This window comes from Photinus pyralis, unplaced genomic scaffold (genome assembly GCF_008802855.1).
Source record: "Photinus pyralis isolate 1611_PpyrPB1 unplaced genomic scaffold, Ppyr1.3 Ppyr1.4_LG4, whole genome shotgun sequence".
NCBI classification, from domain to species: domain Eukaryota; kingdom Metazoa; phylum Arthropoda; class Insecta; order Coleoptera; family Lampyridae; genus Photinus; species Photinus pyralis.
Window position 1 is genome coordinate 50,112,011 of NW_022170511.1, and position 23,823 is coordinate 50,135,833.

Sequence of the window (23,823 nt, forward strand, 5' to 3'; positions counted from 1 at the left end):
ATTTTTACTCAATGGTATCAACCAGCATGGCAAGCAAGAATCTCAACAGAATCTATTTTGTGTGATTCATTTTTGATTATGTCCCTCAAGATTTTTTCATACGTCTTAAAAACCCTGCATAGGAAAAAAATTAATCCAAAGGCTGTGATTGGTCCTCACTTAGTTTCCGCTAAAATGCACCAATCGGATTATGAGTTAGTCGGATGTTTTAGTCTCAAAGATTTTTCTTTCGAAATATCGATCAAAGCGTGCTGGTCAATATAAGTGAACTGTGCGTGAGTGCGCCATTATGTGTAGCTCATAAAATAACTAAGTAATTTCCATAATTTTCAGTAATTATCATCTAATTCTATAAGAAAATCGATTATTAACCAGTGGAATAACAATCATATTACAAAAGAGCATAAATAATAACGCGATTGGGAAAACGCCAGCGAAGGAAAGCGGGACCAGGATCGGTTTGGTTTCGTCCATTTGCATTTTTCAAGGCGGGCTAAATTGCTTGCATTGGGGTCGATTCCGCTTGCATAATTGTACAATTAAAAACGGATTAATGCCTACTTTGTAATAATTTAATGTGTTTGTTGTCGGTAAAAGATCGCGGGTGATTTGTTTTGAATTTACTCGTTTAGGGCGCATGCTTCACGTGTACATCAAGATAGGCCATGCGCACGCAAAACTAAAAAGTATGTAAATATGGCGTCACGCGAAGGGCACAACAAACTTCCACAAAATTCTAATCTTATCGACGACCTCCAAATAGACATCATAAATGTGTATAAGGTGAAAATTAATCATTAAGTGCTTCTGTTTTAATAATTTGGTTTTTTCGCATGATTGTGTTACAGTGTTTAATTTCGTTTGGCATGGCGGCCATATTCTAAATGTGAATTATTTGGATTAAAAGGCGCAGAGGGATACACGATTTATCGTTTTGCGTTTTAGAAGTTTGTTAAAAGTACCTGTTATACGTAGAGACTGAGTGCCCTAAATTGGGAAATAAGCATGTAGTGAAGTGTTATCTCCTGCGTAGGCGTACTCTTCAGTAATTTCTAATTGCCCACAATTTTTTGATTCGCCTGCACGATGAATACTGTTCCCTATGAAGACTCTGAAGTTTACTTTTCATTGAGAGCACGTATCATTTTATTTTTTTATTTTAAATTAAGATTAGAAGGGTGATTTCAGGGGGAATTTTGATTATGGCCACTTGTAGGTTACATGTTTACATCTGACTCTTTTTGATATCACTCTTTCTACAGTAAATATAGTTTTTAATCTGCCTTTATTTGACTTTAAACATAGATTAAGTAGAAACTGAGGATGTTTTAAGATCATTGTTAAAATTACCAGCTTTTTATTGGAATGATTCATGTGTATCATTACCTTAAAAATGTCAGTTGCTTGCTCTCGTTGTAGTTAGCGTGTCTTGCATATATCTAAAATCAGCTTTTTATTTCAGAGCTTAGAGCATGTACTGAATAATCGGCATGAGACCTTTGAACATAAGGTTGAATCGCTTGTGGAGGTTTGGAAACAAGTTCAGGATTGTCGATTAACGGAGCACAAGCAATACGTTATGCATTTAATGGACTGGTTAAAATTACACACTTTGAATATCGTGTTAACTGGGGAATGGAAAAAACACAAAGGTGCTAAATAAGCCTTATACATTCTCAATTTAATCAAGTTCATTTTTTAGAAATTTACGAGGAACGACTTCTAAAGGAAGTGAACCACTGCGAGATTATATTGCGGCATTCGAACAATATATTCTCGCTCCGATGTAAGAAGCTCGCAGAAATTATAAAGGATCCTTGGGGCAACCCCATTCTTAATCGTTTGCTTAACACTCCAGATCAACAAATCGGACCCGAAGGTAGGAAACTACTCCAATTGATGCGTAGAAATGTAATTTACATATTTTGTTTTTTAATGGAGCAATCAAATGGGCAAACACAAAACTGATGCTTACTGATCCCCATGGTTTACCCAAACTCCCGGAAAAAATTATTTTTTACCTTGTTCATTATGTCTAGTAGGACAATGTATTCCTGAATTATGTAGGGTTCCCAGAGGCCTTTGGGTAAGCTTAACCATAAACGATACAATTTAAGAATTAACATTTTTTAGCGAGGACATTTATCTTTTGTGATCACCTCACAATTTAATAGGAGTTCATTTATTATACTACCACACAGCTCTGCATAGTTTCAATTATTTCAATTAAATTAATAAGAAAATAAGGTTACTTACTAAAAAAATTGTTTAAATTACCCTGTGTGAAACTATTTCTCTTTATTATGCAGTGTTTTCCTTTCTCTCAGTTGTGCTTATAATTAATAGATATGCTTACTTTTTTTTTTCATCGTTTCTTATTACGTGTTTCATAAGGATATACCTTACATTTCACTTTGTAGAATTTGGTACGTGGTAAATGCGCTAAAAGGCTTCAAATTAATTTTTAAGTGTAAGTGAGAATATTGGTAACACTAAAAAAGGAAGCAGATAGCTTTCTGGGTACTAGTTTCACGTCAGTCCAAAATTAATTACATCAAGCGTGAAGTGTTTACTACTTGAATATCACAATTTCCTACCATTCGGTGTAATTATTACCGTAAATTAGAACAAGTTTGATCTGTGTGAGTGGGTGGGTGTTTACGTTCGATGCTTCCCTCTAATAAGTGATTATTAGTCTGTTGAACAATAAACATTACTGATAACATTTCTTATGTGTGCATCCACCAAGCTTCTCTACCGTTTTTAGAAGAAACGATGATAGGCTGATGGGCCTGTAATCCTTCGCCATGTTATATTTGGCAGGATCCGGCTTAGGCACACAACTCTTACCTTGCTCCAGCTTTCGGGGACATACCTTAAGGCCAGGGAGGGCGTCGCTTACTAATGCAGCAGCCTCTTCCACCTGCCCTGCGTTCCGACAGAGTAAAGGTCATATAGCAGTCCCAGTCAGTAGATTGGGATTCCGAAACCTACAGAGCCCGCAGTGGGATGCCAGGTTTAGTTGGAAAAGAATGTGCCTGTGATCCAAAAGGAATGGCTCATCAATGGGGGTTAGTGAAAAGGAGCCAAACATCAGATAGATGACCTCGGGCCTCCATCCCATTTGAAACATTCAAATCAGTTGTTTGCAAGGAGGTGGTCGCTCCACGAGATATTTCCGTGCTGCCCCATGCAACATGATGTGCATGTGCATCATAGCCAACCACAAAAGGGGGCCCACCTATTCTATTAACTCTATCGACATAAATGCAAGTCCTAGGGTTCAGTTGGCTGTCCCTCTTATAATAAAGGGACTCCACCTGAACCTGCTTAAGCTAAGAAATACGCATATCTTCGTAAAATACCTGCATCTGCTTATCAGAACCACATATGCATTAATTAAATTTCGCCTAGCAATAATACTTCTTATTGCAAATAACCAGATAAAACGTTTTATTTATCACCCAAAATTCGACCACATGTGTATGTTCACCATTTGAGATTCACCGCAAGGGTTTTTTTAAATCCTACCTACACACAAAATATAAATACATTTCAAGAATATGAAGGTTCCGATTCTGTATGGTCTTTTTCCTATTTAAGTTACAAAAAATTAATTATTTAACACTCTTAAAGGCACGGTAAGGAAATCCCAGGAGAAACCATATGGGTGGAACACTTGTATTTTTTTAAAGAAAAGCAGAAATTGCACCATTTACATAATCCGATGGCAAACAAATTTGGTATTAAAGATTAATTGACTGTGAGCGAATGCGATGCCGGCTTACGTTGTGCTGTTTATATCCACTTCTCTAATTTTAGGATCAACATGTTCAAATTCATACTAACCTTACAACATGCGCTGTCTACAGGCCCGTAGCCAGAATGAAGTAGCAGGGGTGCCCGATATTTTTCTAGCTGGGGCTTAAGAAGTTTTTGATACAGACTTCCACTGTAATTCTTGTAAAGGAACCATCAACCGTAATTTCCAGTGGGGACAAAACCACGTTCTAGATGGGGCTCAGCCCCACCTCGCTACGGACCTGGCTGTCCGTACTTCAATCAATTTCCACTTTTGAAATTGTGTCACAATTCAAAAATTCTTCCTGGAATGACTTAGTCCCTCTCAATTTTGACTCGTCAACTCGTTCTTGCAGCTTTCAACGAAAAATGCCCCCCGGCTTGACCTGATGCAAAATATTACTATCCTGCTTTCAAAGGTGGTATGCTAATCGGCAGCGTCTGCGACAACCCCCCACTATCTTCAACTAACTATAATGGCTACTAATCTGTTCTACCAATAGAATTCATTTCTTTTTGCCAACAGAATTGGAAGTACTCCCCAGTAATTTCGGTTTATCTCGCGACTTCCTGACCATTAGTCCACAAATTCACACAACAAAATGTTGAAGAAACTTGCCCTATTACAACCTCTTTATATTTTACCTAACCAAATCTTAAACTACAGCTGGGAGTATGTTTGGAATAGTTTCCATATTGGATAAACCCATAAAGCGCGTTTAAAAAAGCGGCAGAACACGTCGCTGTGACCTCACGGTGTCATTGGATTTGACTCATTTTCAATTGGCTTATTACTTGTGGCATATAGGTCAACTGTGCAAAGTTTGAGCCAAATCGGTCCAAGCGTTTGATAGTTATCGTGTTCACGGACAGACGGACACCATCGACTCCCCTGTAAAGCTTCCATCGCTTTGCTCTGCCCCTTAATAACACTAAATTAGGACCGCTATAGAATAGAAACAATGTAATGTTGTACAGATATAACTATTTAATCTATATGTATAAAAATACCGGTTATTAAGTGTTAGGTTATCTATATAATACCTAGATAAATAAATATTGATTATATAATCTAGATAATACATAATATAATCAACAAACATTCTAGATGTTTTCTCAAGATTACATAATTATATGGAGTACAAAAACATTTCTATTTAATAATAATTTTTAAAAAGTGAAAGTACTCAATCCGGTCCGTTTTGGGTGGTAATAAAGTTGACAAGAGCTGAGGTTGATAATGTTGGAAGGGAATTGTTGTTAAAACCAGGGGTCGTTTGTGCCCATTTCAGCACAAAACATTTTTCCCTATCTAGCTTAATGTGCAATACTTTAAACATGTTTATCAGTTAAAGTTAGATGTTCGTGTAAACAGTAACGCATTTGTGGTTAAAAACTGAATGGTAAAGAGGACTAGAAAAACTGGAAGAACTATAGTCAACGTTGTCAATAATAATAATAATATTTAATAATATTTTATTGTGTGTTGTGTTTATACACTTAACTCGTCAACAAAGATAGGTACATAAACAATAAAACAATAAAACGGACGTATAGTTACAATCACATTGTGTATATGAACGGAGAAGACTTACAATAAGTAACAAACTCGTCGAACGAATAAAAAGCATTACTTAATAGAATTTGTTTAATTTTTAATTTGAATGTAGAGAAAGGTAATGATTGTATATTAGCTGGGAGACAATTAAACAAAAATTGGGACTGATATCGTATACCAAAGTGAGATATTGCTAATCTGCAAAGGTCAGTGCGAATATTGCCCTTGAGTCTAGTGTTATGAACTTTTACTGTTGTACATTAGTAGACATATTTTGCTTAGCGTAACACACTGCAGAAAGGATATAAATACAGGGAAGAGTTAAAATTCTTAGGTCAATAAATGCCTTACGACACTCGTCCCTATAACCAAGACAAGATATGACCCGAATAGCTCTACGTTGGAGTTTAAAAATGCAATGCCAATGGGAGCTATGACCCCATGCTAGTATGGCATATGACATAATACTGTGGGCATAGGCAAAATAGGCACTTGTAGTAATATTAATGGAGGTATTATAACGCAATCTAGTAAGTAAAAATATTGATTTATTTAATTTTTTACTTACACTATTGCAGTGATATTTGAAATTCAATTTTGAATCAATGTTGCACCCCAAAAAAGAGATTGACTGGCAACTAATTTCAATAACACCTTTCTTTAAGGACAGAGGCATAATAGTAGTTTTGGATGCATTTAATTTTAATTTGTTGTCCGTGCACCACTCCGAGACAGCAGCAACGCCTTCCTTTATAGTTGAATACGCAGCGTCAAGCACTTGATCAGTAGATATCAGTGTGGCATCATCGGCATACAATATGCATTTCACCTTTAATGACAAAGATGCAGGTAGGTCATTTATATAAATTAAAAATAACAATGGGCCAAGAATGGACCCTTGGGGTACACCATGCATAATCGGTAATTTCCCGGAAATGACATTATTAAAGATGACACATTGATATCTATTGCTCAGATATGAAGCAAGTAGTGATCGACTGACGCTGCTGAAGTTGTAAACCTCTTCAAGCTTGCGTATTAGAATGTCATGTGACACACAATCGAAAGCTTTGGAGAGGTCCACAAAAGCAGCAACTGTATGCTGTCTGGTCTCGAAGCAGTTTAGAACACTGATAGTAAAAGAAGTGATTGCATCGGAAGTAGACATTCCTTTTCTAAATCCATACTGATGGCGATAGAAAATATTGTTAAATTCGAAAAAGTGTACTATTTGCTTATAGAGCACCTTTTCAATTATTTTACTAAAAATGGGGAGGTTGGAAATTGGTCTGTAACTACCAGTGTCATTACTATCTAGCCCTTTCTTTAATTGGGGTATGACTAACGCTAATTTCAAAATATCTACTCCTGTCGCAATGATCAGGTTTGTCAATTTAGTGAGAGGTTCCACAAAGGCACTTATGTTATGTTTAATCAATGTTAAGCTTAAACCGAATATGTCTCTAGAGTTACTATTTCGTAAATTTTTTATCGCGTCGCGAATGTCAATCTGAGATACGCTTTTGAATTCAAAGAGATAAGTGTTTTGATAGGATCTACAATAAAGGCCGCTTTACATACTGCAATTCTTTGTGCAATACAGTTGCAGCAAGTTTACTTGCAAAAATACTGTACATGCAATAATTATTGCACTTTGGTTTTACACGCGGCAATTTTCTTTTTGCAATAGTTTGTTACCAACATTCGCATTTAAAATTGAACTAAAAGCTTTATTCTATTCAAAATTCATCAGGTGTTGTTATAATTCTGAATGCGTTTTGAGTAAAAATGAATAGACACTTTAATCGAAAAAAGGCAGTCGCAGCTTCAATTTGTGTAGTAATAGTAGTAATAATAACAAAGTCTAGTTTCAACGTTTGGGAATTCTAGAACCTGGCGTTGTCAATACTTTCCCCCAAAATATCACGTGCAAGTGCAATAAAAATCATATATATAAGAGAAGATAAAAATCGCGCGCGACCGCTAAATTGCCAAAATGAATCAGCTGTTTCTCAAACGCGCATGCTTCTGGGCAAGTTTTATTGCGTATTGCATGGTCTTGCATGAAGAATTGCAGTATGTAAAGCGGCCTTAAGTAACAGGATCATTGACACTGTCAGGCAGACTAGCTAATATTTCATCAACGTTCCTACTAAAGAAACGATTGAAATCAGTACAAGATAATATTGTACGTGGTACACTTGGGCATTTATTATAGGTATTGATGATTGTCCACATAGCTTTGAGGGAATTTCCCGACTTTGTAATAAAGTCGTCATTTGCCAATTAATTATACTGCGGTTTAGCCCCACGTTGGGCGCCAAAATTATACCCTATATCACTCCACGTTGTGGCAAAATTAAAATGTCACCCAGAAGTATTTATATTATAGTGCTCCTTTAAGCGGAACAATTCACTGACTGAAAATTTCACTCGGAAATCTTGTAGTCAGGCAATCGGATACAGTCACCTGTTGTTTTTTTTTTCGTAATAAATGTATCTTGTATTCAGGGAATGTCTTCAATTATTTCAGAAATGGATTTCTTTGGGATGGAGACGGGATATTTAATTTCCACACGACTTAGAAAACTGTGTGAATCGCACTGTGAAGATCTGGCGTTAAATTTAGTTACCGCGTTTATGCGATTCCACGAGATGGCGGAGCAGCAGAATTATACAATCAACGCGACAGACGATCAAAAACGTTTCATACTTGACGTTTATATCGCACTGCTGTATAAATATAAAAGAACCCGACTCATTGTATCTACGGTTAGTACTTACTGCGTGGTTTTTACAAATTAAATTATTGGTTCAATTTTGCAGCTCAAATCCCTATCGTTAAGTGAAGGTTTGGAATTATTGAAACGGTTTGCCCATAAAAGGGTAAACATATCCAAAATATGGAGGCAGAGTGGTCGCATTGCTGCTCTAGCGGCAAATGTATATATGACAGCAGCTGTAATGAAGGTACCCGACGAGAGCGCTCATATCCTTGAAGGGTTGTTAGTTACGTGGCTGGATATGCCCGAGATCGTTGAGAATCTGCCTAGTGTGACCAACACCGTTCGACGAGTCATGCAGGCTGCAGATTCTGCAATCCATATGTATACCTTATGCAATGCATTTTATACAAGGGTAAGTATCTGTTAACCAAATGTAACCCCGCCTTATTAATTTTGTTTAGTTTGGTGCGCGGATGAGAACGTTTGTTATTGAACTGTACATTATGGCTTTAACAACTGATATCAACGTCTTGCAAAGACAGAAAGAGGAGAAAAATACAGCAGCCGAGAGTGAAAGCAGTGAGAGATTGTCTTGTGGGTTTTTAAAACTTGCGGACGTCATTGATCACAATATAAGACTGTGCCGCGAATCCGTTTTAACTGCGTTTAGTTTGAACCCGTCCCAAGAAATATTGGACCGTATAGTGTCTTTAGCAAATGCTACAGGCTATGAAGTTGTTACTCCTGTTCATTTGTGGAAGTGTGATCATCCGCCGAGCGATTCCTCCGACGAAGTGTCCTATAAGTGTTCTTTGTGTGGTGATTATAAATGCCATATAGAGCTGCAGTCATCCTTGAAGTCCAACACTGCTCTTAGTGATGCTGTTCAGGCAGAAACAGATCTGAGCTGCCATTTGCGGGACGATTTGGTGGTCGTCTTGTCAAGTCCACGTTACCATTTTTTGAATTGGTTGGGAACCTGGAAGAATCTCTACCAATTATGCGTGATGTATTTGGCCGATCCTGACAAAGTAAAAAATATTATCACCGATTTAAAATTCGTAGACATAGATTACTCACGATTTCTCGGTATAAAACGGGAACCAGAAGATGAAAATGCTAATGGCATCGAACGCGGTTATGAGCATTATCTAGAAGAAAGTTATCCAGAGGCTGCCGAAACGGACAATGAAAGTTTTTCACAAGAACTATCTCCCAGTCATCTCGGGAATGAAAATTTTGAAGCAATTTCACCACAGTCATCTAGATCGGATCCGGAAGTACTTAAATCTTTGAGACTCTTCCGACCTAATTTGAAGCGCCCGAAGAATAATTACCACGAGTACATGCCACCATCGAAAGTGTTTATACAGAATCAATCTGAGTACGATCCTTTTGCAATATACGCACAAAATCTATCCCAACCATCAACCTCTAATGCCTTCGCGCAACCATCACAATTTCTGACTGCAGAGCAGTTGCAGACTAGGCAGATGTACGAATATTTCAGTAAAGATCCCAAGATAAATCGAACCTTACAACTACAAGCACTTCTGACTGCTAACTATGCTCGAAATGCCGAAAGAGATGGAGTCTTAAATTTGTCAACTAAAGACCACGCACCGATAGATTTAAGCAAACAAGCCGAGATGTATAACTATTATTTAATGAACAGATCTGTAACAGCGGCCCATAAGAGATCCACATCGGATTCAATTCCTGGCACTAGCGGCAACATTTACCACCATAACAGAGAGACATCAAGTTCCAGCTCTGAAAATTCTCCTGTAAAAAGGAGACTCCCCAAACACAGTAACGCAGGCGGAAGTACATCAAATAGCCAATCATCGTCCTCCGGTATCTTACATGCAAATTCTGCACGAAGATATAAACAGGGATATTCGAGGAAAAAAGAGAAGGAGTCAAATTACGACTCCGATCCATCATTTTATGAACAAGTGATATCGCACGTGAGGAACGACGTTTCCCAATTAGCAAAATTGGATTCCTCTTCTGAGGACATTTTCTCGGGAACCGATTCCCATCAGGATGTGCAAAAGGATTCCCTACTCTTGGCCCTTGAAGAGCGAAGGAAGTTGGAACTAATGAATTTACTATGGAACCCTCCCGACTCGATACAGCATCCGGTGATTTCTAATTTTCATAAAATAATGTGCGACGCATTGCTGGGTAAATTTGATCCGGGTCAAGGAGATTCATTATATAGGCAACCATATTCCGGTGATAGTCTTTCCCAATTAGCGACATTGAATCGTTATCAAAATGATTTTGCAAAACTGATTGATAGTCGTAAGAAACAGATTGCGGGACTTTCTGCCACATTAAACAATGCAAATAATTCTGGAACAATTTTGATAGCATCTAGTCCTGAGACCTTATGCCCGGATGAACACGCTTTGAAAATTAAGTCTTGGAAACGAGATTATTTTGTGTATGGCAGACCATTTGAGCCTTCCCTTACACATTTTGAAGAAGCATCAATTGAAGAAAGAATGTGGACGTACAGAGAGTTTTCGAGATCTTATCGCCAATCGGATCGGAATAGCAATAGGAGAAAAGGTTCCCGAAGTAGTGACGAACCGATAGTAATTAGCTCTCAGAGCTCCATTTCTAGTCAGGGGCATGGACGAAGTCGCCATAAGAAGAAAGGTGATAGACAAACACAAGTACTATCCAAGACACCAAGTAGAAAGTCTGATGTTAGCCAATCAACAAGTAGTTCTCAAAGTACCAATTTTGGGGACGGTAAAAGTACCTCATATAACTCGCCATCTAGACTCTTTGATATCAGTAATCACACTCCCAACAATTCAGAGACTGAAAATTTATTGGAGGAGTACCATGAGGGGAGAAGTGGGGAGAGTGACTTGGCTTCTCAGTTCTCAACAGAAAATGAACATTATCTGGGGATCAATGTAAAAGAGCGAACTCCAATTTGGACAGCATGGAGCAGTTCCGATGCACTGAGTTCCAGTTCAAAGGAGCAATCTGAAATTTATCCATTGAATAGGAAAGACGAAACGTGGCCAACGACGGCTAGCATCAATTCAGATGACCACTTACTACCTCCGATAGCGGATAGTGCGGACAAAACATCACCACTGAATGCAATTATTAACACTATTATTACAAACAGCCTTAGTTCAAACGAGCCAGTAGACTGTGATAAGTGGTCACCCGAAGGAAATGAACGAAATACAACTGTAAACAGCGATAAGGGGTCATCCGAGTCAAACAAACAAAGTACAAGTCAGACAACCGGCAGTGGTGGGCAATCCGGGTCACAAGGTAGCGGACAATCGGTCAGCAAGGTGTATGATGGATCAGGGAGTATTCAACATAGTAGTACAACTACCAGCGACTGGGAACCTGGATCTCAAGATTCTAAACAAAACACGACAACTTCGACTGATACAGATAAGAGGACAAGTGGATCTCAGGAGACTGTGGAATCTCGGTCGACAACGGATGTCAGCAGTATTTCGATACCTGAATCAACGGGAAGCGAGACAAGAAAGACCACAACAGGAAGCAAGACAAGAAAGATCACAACGGGAAGCGAGACAAGTATGACCTCAACAACAGAGAGTGAGATAAATAAATCGACATCTGGATCACAGAGTAGTCGAGGGGGTAGTAGTGTAACTGCCAATAGTGAGTGCATGTATAGATTTCAACAGTGCAAGACCATTACGACCGATAGCGATAAATCAGAAGGGAGCGAGATAAATGAAACGATGAATACATCACAGGATAGCCAACAACATAATATGACTGTCCATAGTGAGTGGATTCCCGGATCTCAGGATAGTGTTGGGAGCAAGACAACTACGAGTGATAGTGATAAATGGTCAAGAGGATCAGAAGAGAGTGGGGAATCAAAAACCACAACGAGCGTCAGCGGTGAGTGGACGGCTAGCTCAGAGGGAAGTGAAGTGAGTAAAACAACGATCGATAGCGATGCGGAGACAGGTACTTCACAGGAAAGCCAAGAAACCACAAAGACAGCTATCAGGGGTGCATGGCAGGGACGTAAACAGAACAAGGCGGCCACGAATAGATCACAGGAGAGTGAGGATGCTAATACGACCACTACCACCAGTGAATCAGGATCACAAGGGAGTGAAGCGACTGATACAACTACAACGACCGAAAGTGATGACAGTGGACAAAATAAAACAACGAATACTGATAATAGCACAAATTCTTCACGGACTACTAGTAACGACTCCAGTTCACATCCCAATGGAAGTGATAGCAGCTCACATAATAGTTCGAACAAGTCGACCGATAGTTCCCAGAAAACAAAAGATTCACCGGGCACTTACTCGGCTTCATCTTACAGAGATAGTTCCGATAACGAAAGTCCATCAATGAACAATTCATTGCACGATCGAAGTAGTAATTTCGGCGAAGAGCAAACTTCTCCCGTTAGTTTGAAGAACACGCTCAATCCCAGAGAGTCTTATTACGGTTTATTACAAAACCAAAAGTTTAATTTTGAAGATGAAAGGTGCGCATCGCCAAGTGTTCCACCCAAGGATTATTTCGACGAGTCCTACAGAATTAGTGCGTCCGAACATAATGCTTCAACTGACAGTATTCGATACACACGTTCTGAAAATGGTCACTATCAGGAAGTTACCCAATCTGAAATTTGTTTGACGTCTGTTCCAACAGATCGTTACGATGATTCCTCTTCCCAGGACACACGTGACAGTCAAGATCAGACATCTGATGGGGAAGATATTGGTTCTAGGAAGAGAATTTTGTTCTTGAAGACTGGGAAAAAGAGGAAGAGTAAATGTTTGGTGACAAATACTGATGACAGTGTCTTAGAAGTGAGTAGCTCCAGTGATGGGTTACAACCGGATAGGAAAAGATCAAAAAACGACGACCCCAAAATTCCTAACTGGCGCAACATATTGAAAAATATTCCCCTTATAACTGACATTCAGAATTTCGATGACAATTATCGAAGTTTTTGTGGCGAAGACAGCAATGAACAAGGTGTCTCCGAAACCAATGTCAATAGATCTGAATTTAAAATGGCGAGCAATAGAAGAAAGAAAATTTCTAAAACTAAAGATTCCCCTCAAACTTTAGCGCATAAATCTGCGAAACAGGAAAGAACCAAGGCCGAGCACGATTGGATAAAAAAGTACAAACTGAAAGAAGTTCGGGTAATGCTGCAGCCACTAACCTACTCTGATTATAAGCAAGAAGAATACAATGGGCAGCGCACGAGTAAGCCAAAAACGCGATCTGGACTGAAAAAGACTATTAAAAAATCCGAGAATATGACGACGGAAAAATTTCGCGCGAAAAATGTGATCTGTGTAAATAGTGATACAAAACCGTGGCCGTTACAGGACATAAGTCCAAAAGTAAACTGTTGTACCGAACTAAAATCCAATGTAGAAACTGTGGAAAAATCGGACATAACCGCCATGAATCCGTGTGTTGTGTTAAAGAGGTTAGAATTCGATAAGAAACGAAGCGCGAGCTCCGTATTGGCGCACGTCCCTGGACTAAATGACTTGCAGTTGATTAGGCCGAGTTCTGTTGATCGTATTGTTCAAGTGGTCCAGGTGCCCGGTGCAAGGTCGATCGGCAACGTTCCCGTTCCGAACGCGCAAACTAGCACACAAGTCACGCCCCATATTCAAAGGATCGGGCAGCCGCGCACCGAGAAGCCTTTAGCGTCCGATTCCGATTCGACCACCGCTACGACGTCGGCGACCACAACGAATGCGGCGTCGGAATCGCCGACGTTAATTAACATTCTGTCGCAGCAGATCATTAGGCCCGCAACTCAAAACAACTGCGTCAAGCCCAGAGCGTCGCCGCTAATTAACATTTTGTCGCAACAAATCATTAAACCGGCAGCTGCTGTGTCCAATTCGAAAGTGACGTCGTCGTCAAGCACTACTGATACTCAGGTAATTATTTTTTTTTTGTTCTGCAACACTTATGGCTGTTGAATAAAACAATCTGAAATATAAATAACCACAAAAAAAGAACGCTGCCATCGTCGACGAATAATAAAATAGAAATCACAAATCTTAGTTTATATATACTAATTACAAGTGAAACCTCTGCAAACCGTTTTTTACGAGCACATGTCTTATCTTAAATATATGGAGTAATAGCCACCTTTTGTACAAATTTAACATTAGTTTATTTATTTATTTATTATCCCTCTCTTGTTCTGGGCCCTCAACAGAGTGACCCGCATAATGTTTTTAATAGTTCAACCAAAGATTTACTTTACTGCTTGCCATAAATGCGGCAAGTAATCAGGGGCGGCCTGGCACGGGGGGGGGGCGGGTGGCGATTGCCACCTAGCCTGTAGATCATAATGGCCCGTTGGAAATTTATAAGTATGTGCTGTATTTAGTTTCTTGCACCCTTAATAAATTATTAACACGTTTCTCTAATTGGGGTTGATGTTAGGTTGTTAAAAAATTCTGTTTTGATTGAAGTGTTTTACAATGAATTTATCATTTTTTGTCGTACGCACCTCGTGTGGATTGTATATTTTGTTACTTTTAATTATCAGCTGCAATTTAAAAAAAACTGTATGGTACTTGATTTTCGAGAAAGAAGTACTTTAAAATGTTTTTGTGGTGCACTTCAGAGCTTATCCCCCCCCGGGCACCTTCATCACTACACTAATACTTTAATGGCCCGTAAGTACCTAGAAACTAGACTAGACACCAATGGACTAGAAACCAATTTCGAAAAAAATTCAAAGGGCTGTAACTTTTGAACTAGTAGCCCAATCTTGGAACTGTTTGAAATTATGGATTCTACAGGCCACATTCTATAAGAAAATTTTTTTTCCGGGTCGATCTGAGACAATTTTTTTTTCGGGGCTCAAAAAAGGCAGTGTATAACCTTCCTTTTTTACCAAAAATCGACTGCACCAAAATTTCTTGGGAAAACACTTTTTCTTATTAATTTTGGTGCGTAGAATCCAAAACAATTCGTACTTTTTCGATCAGACTTCTCAATCAAAAGTTATAGACTGAAAACCAATTTCCAAAGAAAATTCAAAGGGCCGTAACTTTTGAATTAGTAGCCCAATCTTGGAACTGTTTGAAATTATGGATTCTACAGGCCACATTCTATCAGAAAATTTTTTTGTCGTAGCATGAAAGTGCATACAATGATAGCCGACGCACCTCGTGTGGATTGTATATTTTGTTACTTCTAATGATCAGGTGCAATTTAAAAAAAAACTGTATGGTAATTTATTTTCGAGAAAGGAGTACTTTAAAATGTTTGTGTGGTGCACCTCGGAGCTCCCCCCCCCCCCCCCCCACCATCATTACTACACTAATACTGTAATGACCCGTAACCTAGGCAATTCCACCTGGCCCGCAGTTACCCAGTCCGCCCCTGCAAGTAATAGAAATGAACACGTTTACATTTGATGCGGGCGCGCCCCTAACTATAGCATAGGCGATCGCTTGACGTTAATTTACCGCCACTACGATTTTGTCATATTTTTACTATATTGTGACCTATAATGGCTACAATTAGGGACTTTTTGATTAAAAAAACATTTCGCGTAAAAAAAGATTGTTGCGTAATATATTTTCAAAGTACAGTGCCAAGTTGCCAACAACAACATACACTTGTATATACTACATACATAGGATAAGTCACTACTAATTCGCATTTATTGATTGCCAGACGCACAACCAATGAAAGACAAAAGTAATATAAATAATAGCTGAACAATTAACAAAAATGTATCAGTAGAAGTGAATACACACTTATGTCGCCTCCCCCCCCCCCTCCCCCCCTGGAAGAAGTTTTGCGGGCTTTTATGTATATGATGGTACTCTACCGTAAAAGAAAAGTACTCTTTAACCTCAAGTTAACGTTATACACATCTGTGATATATTCTTCTTATTTATTATTATTTACAAATATCCATGCCCGAACCCGGCTTCGAACTCGAGACCCTTAGTCCAGCTTCAACTGAACTGCACTGCTCATATTTAAGTAGTTTACATTAGCATTAGCAATAAATTCTGATGATAAATTAATTTTAAATTTGACCAAATCTGTCACAATTATTTTTTTTTTGTTAGATTATATTAATTGTAAGTATTAGTAAGTAATAATAGGAAGAAGTATTATTCTGTAGTAAAAATCATATACAGATACTTCAGTTTGCCGCATTTGATGAAAAGAGTAATGGAATTATTTTTTATTTTTATTATTAAATAATTAACGTATTAATGCATACAAACAGATATTTATCACTCCTTGTATGTGACAATCGACTTTTGATTAAACGATTAGGTGATTAATCGATTATTTGATTAATCGATTATTTGATTAATCGATTATTTGATTAATCGATTAATCAGTGTAATCGATTATTTTTCATAATCGATTATCGATTATTCAAACCCGTAATCGCCCAGCCCTACTCGTGAGTCATTAGATCTGTCTGCATCAATAACAGCTTAGAGAAGGAAATTATTGAAAGAAACAACTCGAAAAGCAAGAAATACGAACTTTTGTAAACAAATGAACGGTATGCAACCAACATTACAGCAGTACGTCAAATCCCATAAGCGTTATATTTCTCCCTATAATTACCGATTCAATGCTATTAGTGATAAAAATGTTGTCGAAAAATCCCATCTTTACGGAAGCGATAAGCTTAAAAGTAACTTTGAGCATGAATGGGTTCGCACATGCGCAGACAAACTAAACAAAAAGTTATGAAAACGTTTTTAGTAATTTATATGACCCAAAAAAAAACACGAGCTAAAAAATTATAATTGGATCAATATTTATGAGCTTTCTTTGAGCTTTTCAGGCATCATTCTTACTTTTTAGGGGAATTTTTCGAAAAGGGTCCTTACCCCATTCTCTTTCAAATGAACCGCATATCGTCAATGTGTGTTAAGTTTTATTTTAAGTACTTATAAGAGTGATTCTAGACACATCTACTCGATACATACATGCGCAATCGACTATGGTTGCTGAACAAATGCTTTCGCTTGTAATTGGCATAACTAGGCTAATATTTGTACTTTCTTATTTCAAAACATGTTCGCCATAATAAATTTTGTGTGTGTTTGTTTCAGATTATTTTGTTCAGATTATATAACAATTTTGTTTTGATTTTGACTTCTGTATATTTCCTTTCCGCTGAGCTACTTATTGTTTTGTGAACTTAATTTTAAAAAGTATTTCACGCGCTATTGAATATTACAGGTTAAAAATGTGTGAGCGGAATCCTGTAATTAACGAAGCCACTGGGATTTAAATTTTATTGGCGCGTTTTCACTATGTAATCAGGGATCATAGTTGCAAACATTAGCAACTTTTTCAGTTATGGTTTACTGTTATTAGTATTATAGTTATTAGTATTTGTATAGTAAAGTAGGTGTCACCGTCACTTGTGGCAGTACTGCTTGGTGAAAAGTTACAGTTGCTTCATTGCTGCGTGTTTTATACTTACTCTATGTTTATGTTATCCGTTCCTAATTCATAATTTTCAATCGCATATCAGAGAGATCGAAGTTGTGTAGATATGTGGCAGGGACGCTTGTTGTCAACATGTTTAACCTTCCTAGTACGGGTACTCTTTCCAACACGTAATAGTGGGTGTGTACTAATTACTTATTGGATGCTTATATTTAAAGAGAGTAAAGAAAATTGCATCGTTAAAAAATTATAAGGAATGTTAAGTCTGTTTTTAAAATTCAACTTTGAAGACGGCTTTGCCAAATTGAGATTGTGAACCGTACGACGCAGCAATTGTCAAAAACCATACTACTAAAATTGTAATTGGAAGGTGATGTTCACAACGAGTTTGTCGTGTCCAACTTTGACGTCGAATTTTAAAAAAGACCAGTTAGTAAAAAGCACAGGTAAGTACTAATTTTATAGAAAGAGCTGATCAAATTAGAGCGCATTATGAACGTAGCGACGTTTTTGGTAAGTGTAGCATCATGTATATTTTTTATGGGCAAGGTACGGAATTAATTAGGAATGAGTTAAGGAACCATGTTCTATACCACCTACAAACTACAGCTTTCATCTGGTACTAGGAAGGTTAATACTTAATTTTTGTATTATCATGTTTAATGGCCAGTAGAGGTTGTTTGAGAGCTTTTTTCTGACTTGTGCTCTTGATTCTTTAATGATTGGCATCGTGTGATATCTTGCAATTTAACTGGCGGTTCCCCATGCTATATTAGCAATGTTAAATTGCTTTTTTCGTTCAGCGCGGGTTCTAGTCAGCTTTTTCGTAGTGTACTATTTCGGGCATGACAAATAAAAAAAGTTACGATTTTTTTAGCACCTAGGGAGGTTGGCATGATACACGAAATCGAAATTGGTTTTGTTTATTCGAATTTTAAAAAACCATAGAAAAGATGAAGAGAATATTGTCCCAAATGTATACTTTGTTTTTCTGCTAATTCCATTTTAAATAAAACTCAGTTTTTCTATATTTTCGGCATCTACATTTGTGCACCTGAAACTTTGGTCTCGAATGACCACATAGATTCTGACCCTGGAATGTGCACCACACCATTTGTTGTGATTACAGGCCTCTGTCTAAATGTCCGGTTTTCTCTCCCATACTACGCCATCAAATGAGCATTTGCGTTTTTTATGTAGAGGAAATCTGAAGTTACACCACCACGGCTTCTCAATTTGATGTGCTGTCTGTTATTGCACTCGGAGAACGGACAAGTTTTTTATTACAATCGAGCATTGGTCATAAAAAATATGTAACACTGTCAGATGACAGTCCATGAACTTCTATCATTCGACGCTGCTGTCGCACTTTTCCGCTCAACATCTACATTAGCTTGCTAGTTTGTAAACAGTAACACGTTGGTCGATTAGGTGGGTTTGGGTACTCGGTAAAGACTTCAGTAGAGCAAGGTTACAATCGATTCCTTTTTAATTTTTACTAGCGCAAACATAATTTAGGCTCGGTTGAAATCTTAGTGCTTTTGGATTTTAGCTTTGTTTTGTGACTGAGCAAAATTCACATTGCGTGATCATATAATTATCGTCAAGTTAGTTGATCAGAATACCTTAAATTATTGTTGTCGAGCTACTCACGCGACGTTATTTAGTTACAAGAAACACATCTAATTCACAGTGAACCATAATCTAAGGTTGCTTCATGTTTTTATCCCTATTATTTACAATTATTTTGTTGTACTTTGTGGCTGAGGTGATGAGTTACTAATGGGCTTAATTAGACCCTATATCGTTGTCAATTTTTGGTGAAGGGCAATGTATTATTTTGTGTTACTTTTGCCTCTTTTTACGCTTCAGTAGTTACGTGGGTACCTATCTGGTTATATTCTTTCCTTGTCAATTTCCTTCCTAAAATAGTATCTTTGAAGTTGTATCTTACAGACAAGTTAAAATTTTTGACCGTGTTAGTGCAATATACAGTATTTCAAGCATAACAAGCTACTACCAAGATCGAGTGATGTTTACCACTTTGACATTCCTTGAATTATAAAAAAATGTTACTTCAAGGTGTTGGAAAGAAAGTCTTTTGAGTGTTGGCTGATATTATTAACTATAAATGTGCTTTCCTATGGTTCTGTAACTGCAATCTGTAATAATGTTATTAATTTCATTTTGTTTGCTTTACTACCGCACATTACTATTCCCTCGCTTTTATTATTGTACATTACACTTTATTTCGATTTGATGAAACCACAGAATTTGTTTGATATAAAACAAATATTGCTCTAATTGGAAGTGCTGTTTGATACACATCATTGATTCAGTTACTTATTTGCTTATGTTTATTTTTCTTGTAGACACTTTGCTTTTACATTACGGCTTAAAATTGTATATACCATGGTAATAGACAAAAAAACCAAGGCTCATTGTATACTGGGTGTTTTATTCTATCAAGTCACTTTTCACACACAATGTTTGCAATAGACTCTATTAGTGTGACGTCAAATTTGAGCGGGAAATTCGAATTGCAGGACTTGGCGGTTTTACTGTCTAAGATATTGACCCCTATCGTCCCATACATTAAGCATCACTTTTAAATAGGTGCTCTTTACGGGCTTATACTGACCTTATGCGCATTAAATAAGCATATCGACCCTCTTATATCGAAACACTGATTACTTAACTTTAAAACAGAGCAATAATCTTTAATTAAAATCCATCAATTGCGTTATAATTAAAAATTAAAAATATGTCTACCATATTTATTTACACTTTACGATTGGCAGGAAGGAATGATCATAACCTATCTTATTCCGTATTCACTAATGTAAACATATAATAAAAAAACACCGAGGACTATTGAAAACTATTTAAAACAAATTCAAAAAACACACTTTAAAGGCAAGTAAACGTCTAAACGACCAAGTCTAGCAAGTGGGAAAATGTAAACACAAAAACAAGGTCATGATCATACCATATTGCCAACCGTAAAGTGTAAATATGGTAGACTTATCTTTAATTATTAATTATAACACAATTAATCGATTTCATTTAACGTTTATTGCTCTCTTTTAAACTTAAGTAGTCAGTGTTTCGATATATGGTGGCCGATGTGCTTATTTAATTCGCATAAGGTCAGTATAAGCCCATAAAGAATACCTATTTAAAAGTGATCCTTAATTGAGTAGGGCGATAGGGGTCAATATTTCCGACAGTAAAACAGCCAAGTCCTGCAATTCGAATTTCGCGGACTATTATGACGCGTCCGCTAATAGACTCTATTGACTTGGTTGTTCTCATAATGTGAAGAATTTGTCAATATAAGGCACTTAGCTAACTTAATGGAGCCCAGATATTTGCATCATAAGATCCTGTTCATAATAAGCACTTATTACTCATCCTTTTTACATACGATTGTGATAGAGTGTTTTGGAATATCTTAACCTTTTTCTCCATTTGTATAAAACTTTTTAGGACACACTGTATATGGCAGCTTATATGCTCTACATGCGCATCAAAAACTGATTTTGGCATTATCCAATAGAAGTAAAAAATCATAATTTCTGTTTCAAATCCATACCTAAAATATTGATTGTACAGGATGAGGCAGAGAGGACGGATATAACGCTTGAAAACACACGATCACATTCCACGGCTCCATGACATTGACTACACAAAATGGCAGGAGCTACCAAAGACATGACCACATCAGTCGCCCCCACTCCTACTACCCGATTCAGAATACTATGTTTTAAAATCATCCATCCTTTTGCCTCACCCTGTACTTGAAATATTCAACAGAGTAGTAATTTTTCGTTTATTAAACACATGTAAAGTTTTATAAAGTCAATAGCGTTTTTGACCAATGCGTATAAATTTTATTTTTTTATACCTTCTTTATCCAACTGGAGTGGGTTTAACCACGCTGGCATGGAAACTAGAAGGTTGGATTGTACTAACGTACACTAGTTGCACATACTCATTTTACACTGTCACCATGGTATGTACAATGTATATAATACGTAATGAGTATCAGTATATATTTGTTGGAAGGTTGCATGGGTATTTAAGTAATTGGTATTTATAGACTAACTACCTTATCCCCTCTCTTTATTTTTTTTGTTAATTTGTATACCAATTTTTGCCATGCACATAAACTAAAAATTTTTAATTGTGCCATAAACTGAATCAGGTTGTATATTATCAGGTTAACAGCATTCCTAGGGTTATATCTGGAGGGGATCAAATCATTAATCAATTAATAAATCAGGTGAGGACACCTGCACCGACATTGAAGACGCTAGTGAGTTCTCCGGGAACGGAACAAAATCGTATCTTACAGTTTATTTGTAAATCTTCGGATGGGAAACTTATTCCGGTTACGTCGTTCACGTCAAACAAAGTGGTGAAAGTGTCGATGACGCAAACGGGGAATGCTTCAGTGAGTGGAACTGTCGGGACTGAAGACAATAGTGGGAAAGTGGCGCAAAACACCTTTAAAGCGAAATCTGATGTACCTGAGGGGTTGGATATGTTACCCAAATTCCAACAAGCTTTTGGCAAACCAACATACCAAAACAATGTAGATTCAGCCGAGTCTACCGGAAGTAATAACGAAACTATTAATTCCGATACCGAAAAACCTACCACTGTAAAGAATCAGCCAAAAAACTCGCCTGCTTCCCTGAACGTGCAACCCGTTCAGGGAGGAGTTATATATACCCGTCAAGTGCCTGTTGGTCAGACTATCAATTTAATACCACCTGGTCGTGGACAAGTATTTCGTATTGCTACATCTAATCCAGAGCAGCTGTCGTTAGTGAAGGACAGTGTTATTCAAGGAAAAATGAGTGCACTGCTAGCTGCGGCTCTGCAAGGAAAGCAGCGACCCGCTGAAAATAGTGAGACTGACGCTAATTCCGAAGATGATTCGCAATCGAGTACGAGAGTGACTCTAACCACGCGAAATCCTTTAGTACAAAATGCACGCATCATTAAACCGGTCTTGCAGATACCTTCGAACGTAATACGCAGCGCCCCACAATCGAACCTTAGTTCTACTACTTTGGAACAGTTGCGTGAATTTGATATGGTGTACAAACAGGTATGTATCATTTGCTTGCTTGGTTACCTACTTGAAAAGTGCTTTAACATGTTTGCTGCCTATTCAAGACTGACAATTGTTATTAAAGCAACAAATACACTTAAGCAAATTACATTTAATTATCACTGAGAAATTTTTCGAGGAACTGAATTGCGATATCAACTATTTTGAAATCTTGGCAAAACCGAAATTTACAAATCTGGATTCCAAAGCAACGGGTCTGTTATAAAAATGGCATAACAGTTGATTGCTTAAATTATTTAATATTTTTAAGTTCATATTTCAAAAATTTTGGTCTTATAAATCAAATTGAGGTGTATTATTTTTAAAAATTAAGTCCATGTAACGTTTTTCAGGTTTCTTTTGACTGCTGAAACAAAGAGCTTTAAATTAAATTTAAATTTTAAATTGTTGCATTTTACAACTTGTATATCCATTGCCAAATTTATGCCATATACAGGGTGTAATAGGTAAGTACGGAAAGTGAGTGTAAGAGGAGATTTTGTGTCCAAATAAACCAAGGGTCCAAAATGTAGTTCGGTCCAAATATATCATTTTGTAGCACTCTGTAGTACATGCTTTTCAAGATGCTGTTTTTTCGACTCTACGCGGGGCGGTAGCGGTAGTAGGGAGGGCAATGATATATTCGGACCAGACGCCTCATAATTCCGATTGAACTTCAGCTAAGTTCGTTTGATCGGTTAATTATATTTCGGCGTCCGGTCCGAATATATATAATTTTGTAACACTGTAGATGTTTAAAGAATAGATGTAAAACAAAGAAAATAAATTAATAATTTTAGTCAGGTTGGATCCCACCTTGTTGCGACTTCACACGCTTCTTTCACTTTTGTTTGTGTTTATTACTAATAAGTAATAATTCATTTATTTATTGTCTACAGTCAAGCAACTTGGTCCCGGTTAATACTCGTATTTACATAGATAAGCCTAGCAGGAAACAACTTTGAATTTTTGGTATACATCCCTCTGACTTAATTTGAATTAACGTGAATTAATTTGAATTATCGTGAATTAATTTAAATTTGTACACCAAAATGGTACTTGTTTCCCCCTAGAGATAACCACTCATGAACTTCGCTCGTTAATAAATAAATGTGGGTAAAAATGGCTAAAAACTC

The 23,823-nt window shown here is 37.4% G+C and overlaps 1 protein-coding gene and 1 long non-coding RNA gene across 3 annotated transcripts in view; both read left to right on the forward strand.

Moving 5' to 3' along the window:
* The first annotated feature begins 658 nt into the window (after nucleotides 1-658).
* Nucleotides 659-23,823, forward strand: part of LOC116168373 (serine-rich adhesin for platelets-like) — a 31,339-nt gene continuing 8,174 nt past the window's right edge. Inside the window, exons 1-8 of one of the 2 annotated variants that reach the window (XM_031484172.1) lie at nucleotides 690-783; nucleotides 849-1,134; nucleotides 1,463-1,652; nucleotides 1,703-1,879; nucleotides 7,893-8,131; nucleotides 8,186-8,497; nucleotides 8,547-14,048; nucleotides 21,788-22,684. In XM_031484172.1, coding sequence (XP_031340032.1) covers nucleotides 1,087-1,134; nucleotides 1,463-1,652; nucleotides 1,703-1,879; nucleotides 7,893-8,131; nucleotides 8,186-8,497; nucleotides 8,547-14,048; nucleotides 21,788-22,684 — 7,365 coding nt within the window. In that variant the 5' untranslated portion in view covers nucleotides 690-783; nucleotides 849-1,086. Of the gene's footprint in view, nucleotides 784-848; nucleotides 1,135-1,462; nucleotides 1,653-1,702; nucleotides 1,880-7,892; nucleotides 8,132-8,185; nucleotides 8,498-8,546; nucleotides 14,049-21,787; nucleotides 22,685-23,823 lie in introns of both variants that reach the window. The other variant, XM_031484171.1, reaches the window with a different exon arrangement.
* LOC116168375 lies at nucleotides 1,886-2,363 on the forward strand. Its single transcript, XR_004144751.1, has 2 exons — nucleotides 1,886-2,086; nucleotides 2,134-2,363. It is a non-coding gene; the product is annotated as an uncharacterized LOC116168375 (long non-coding RNA).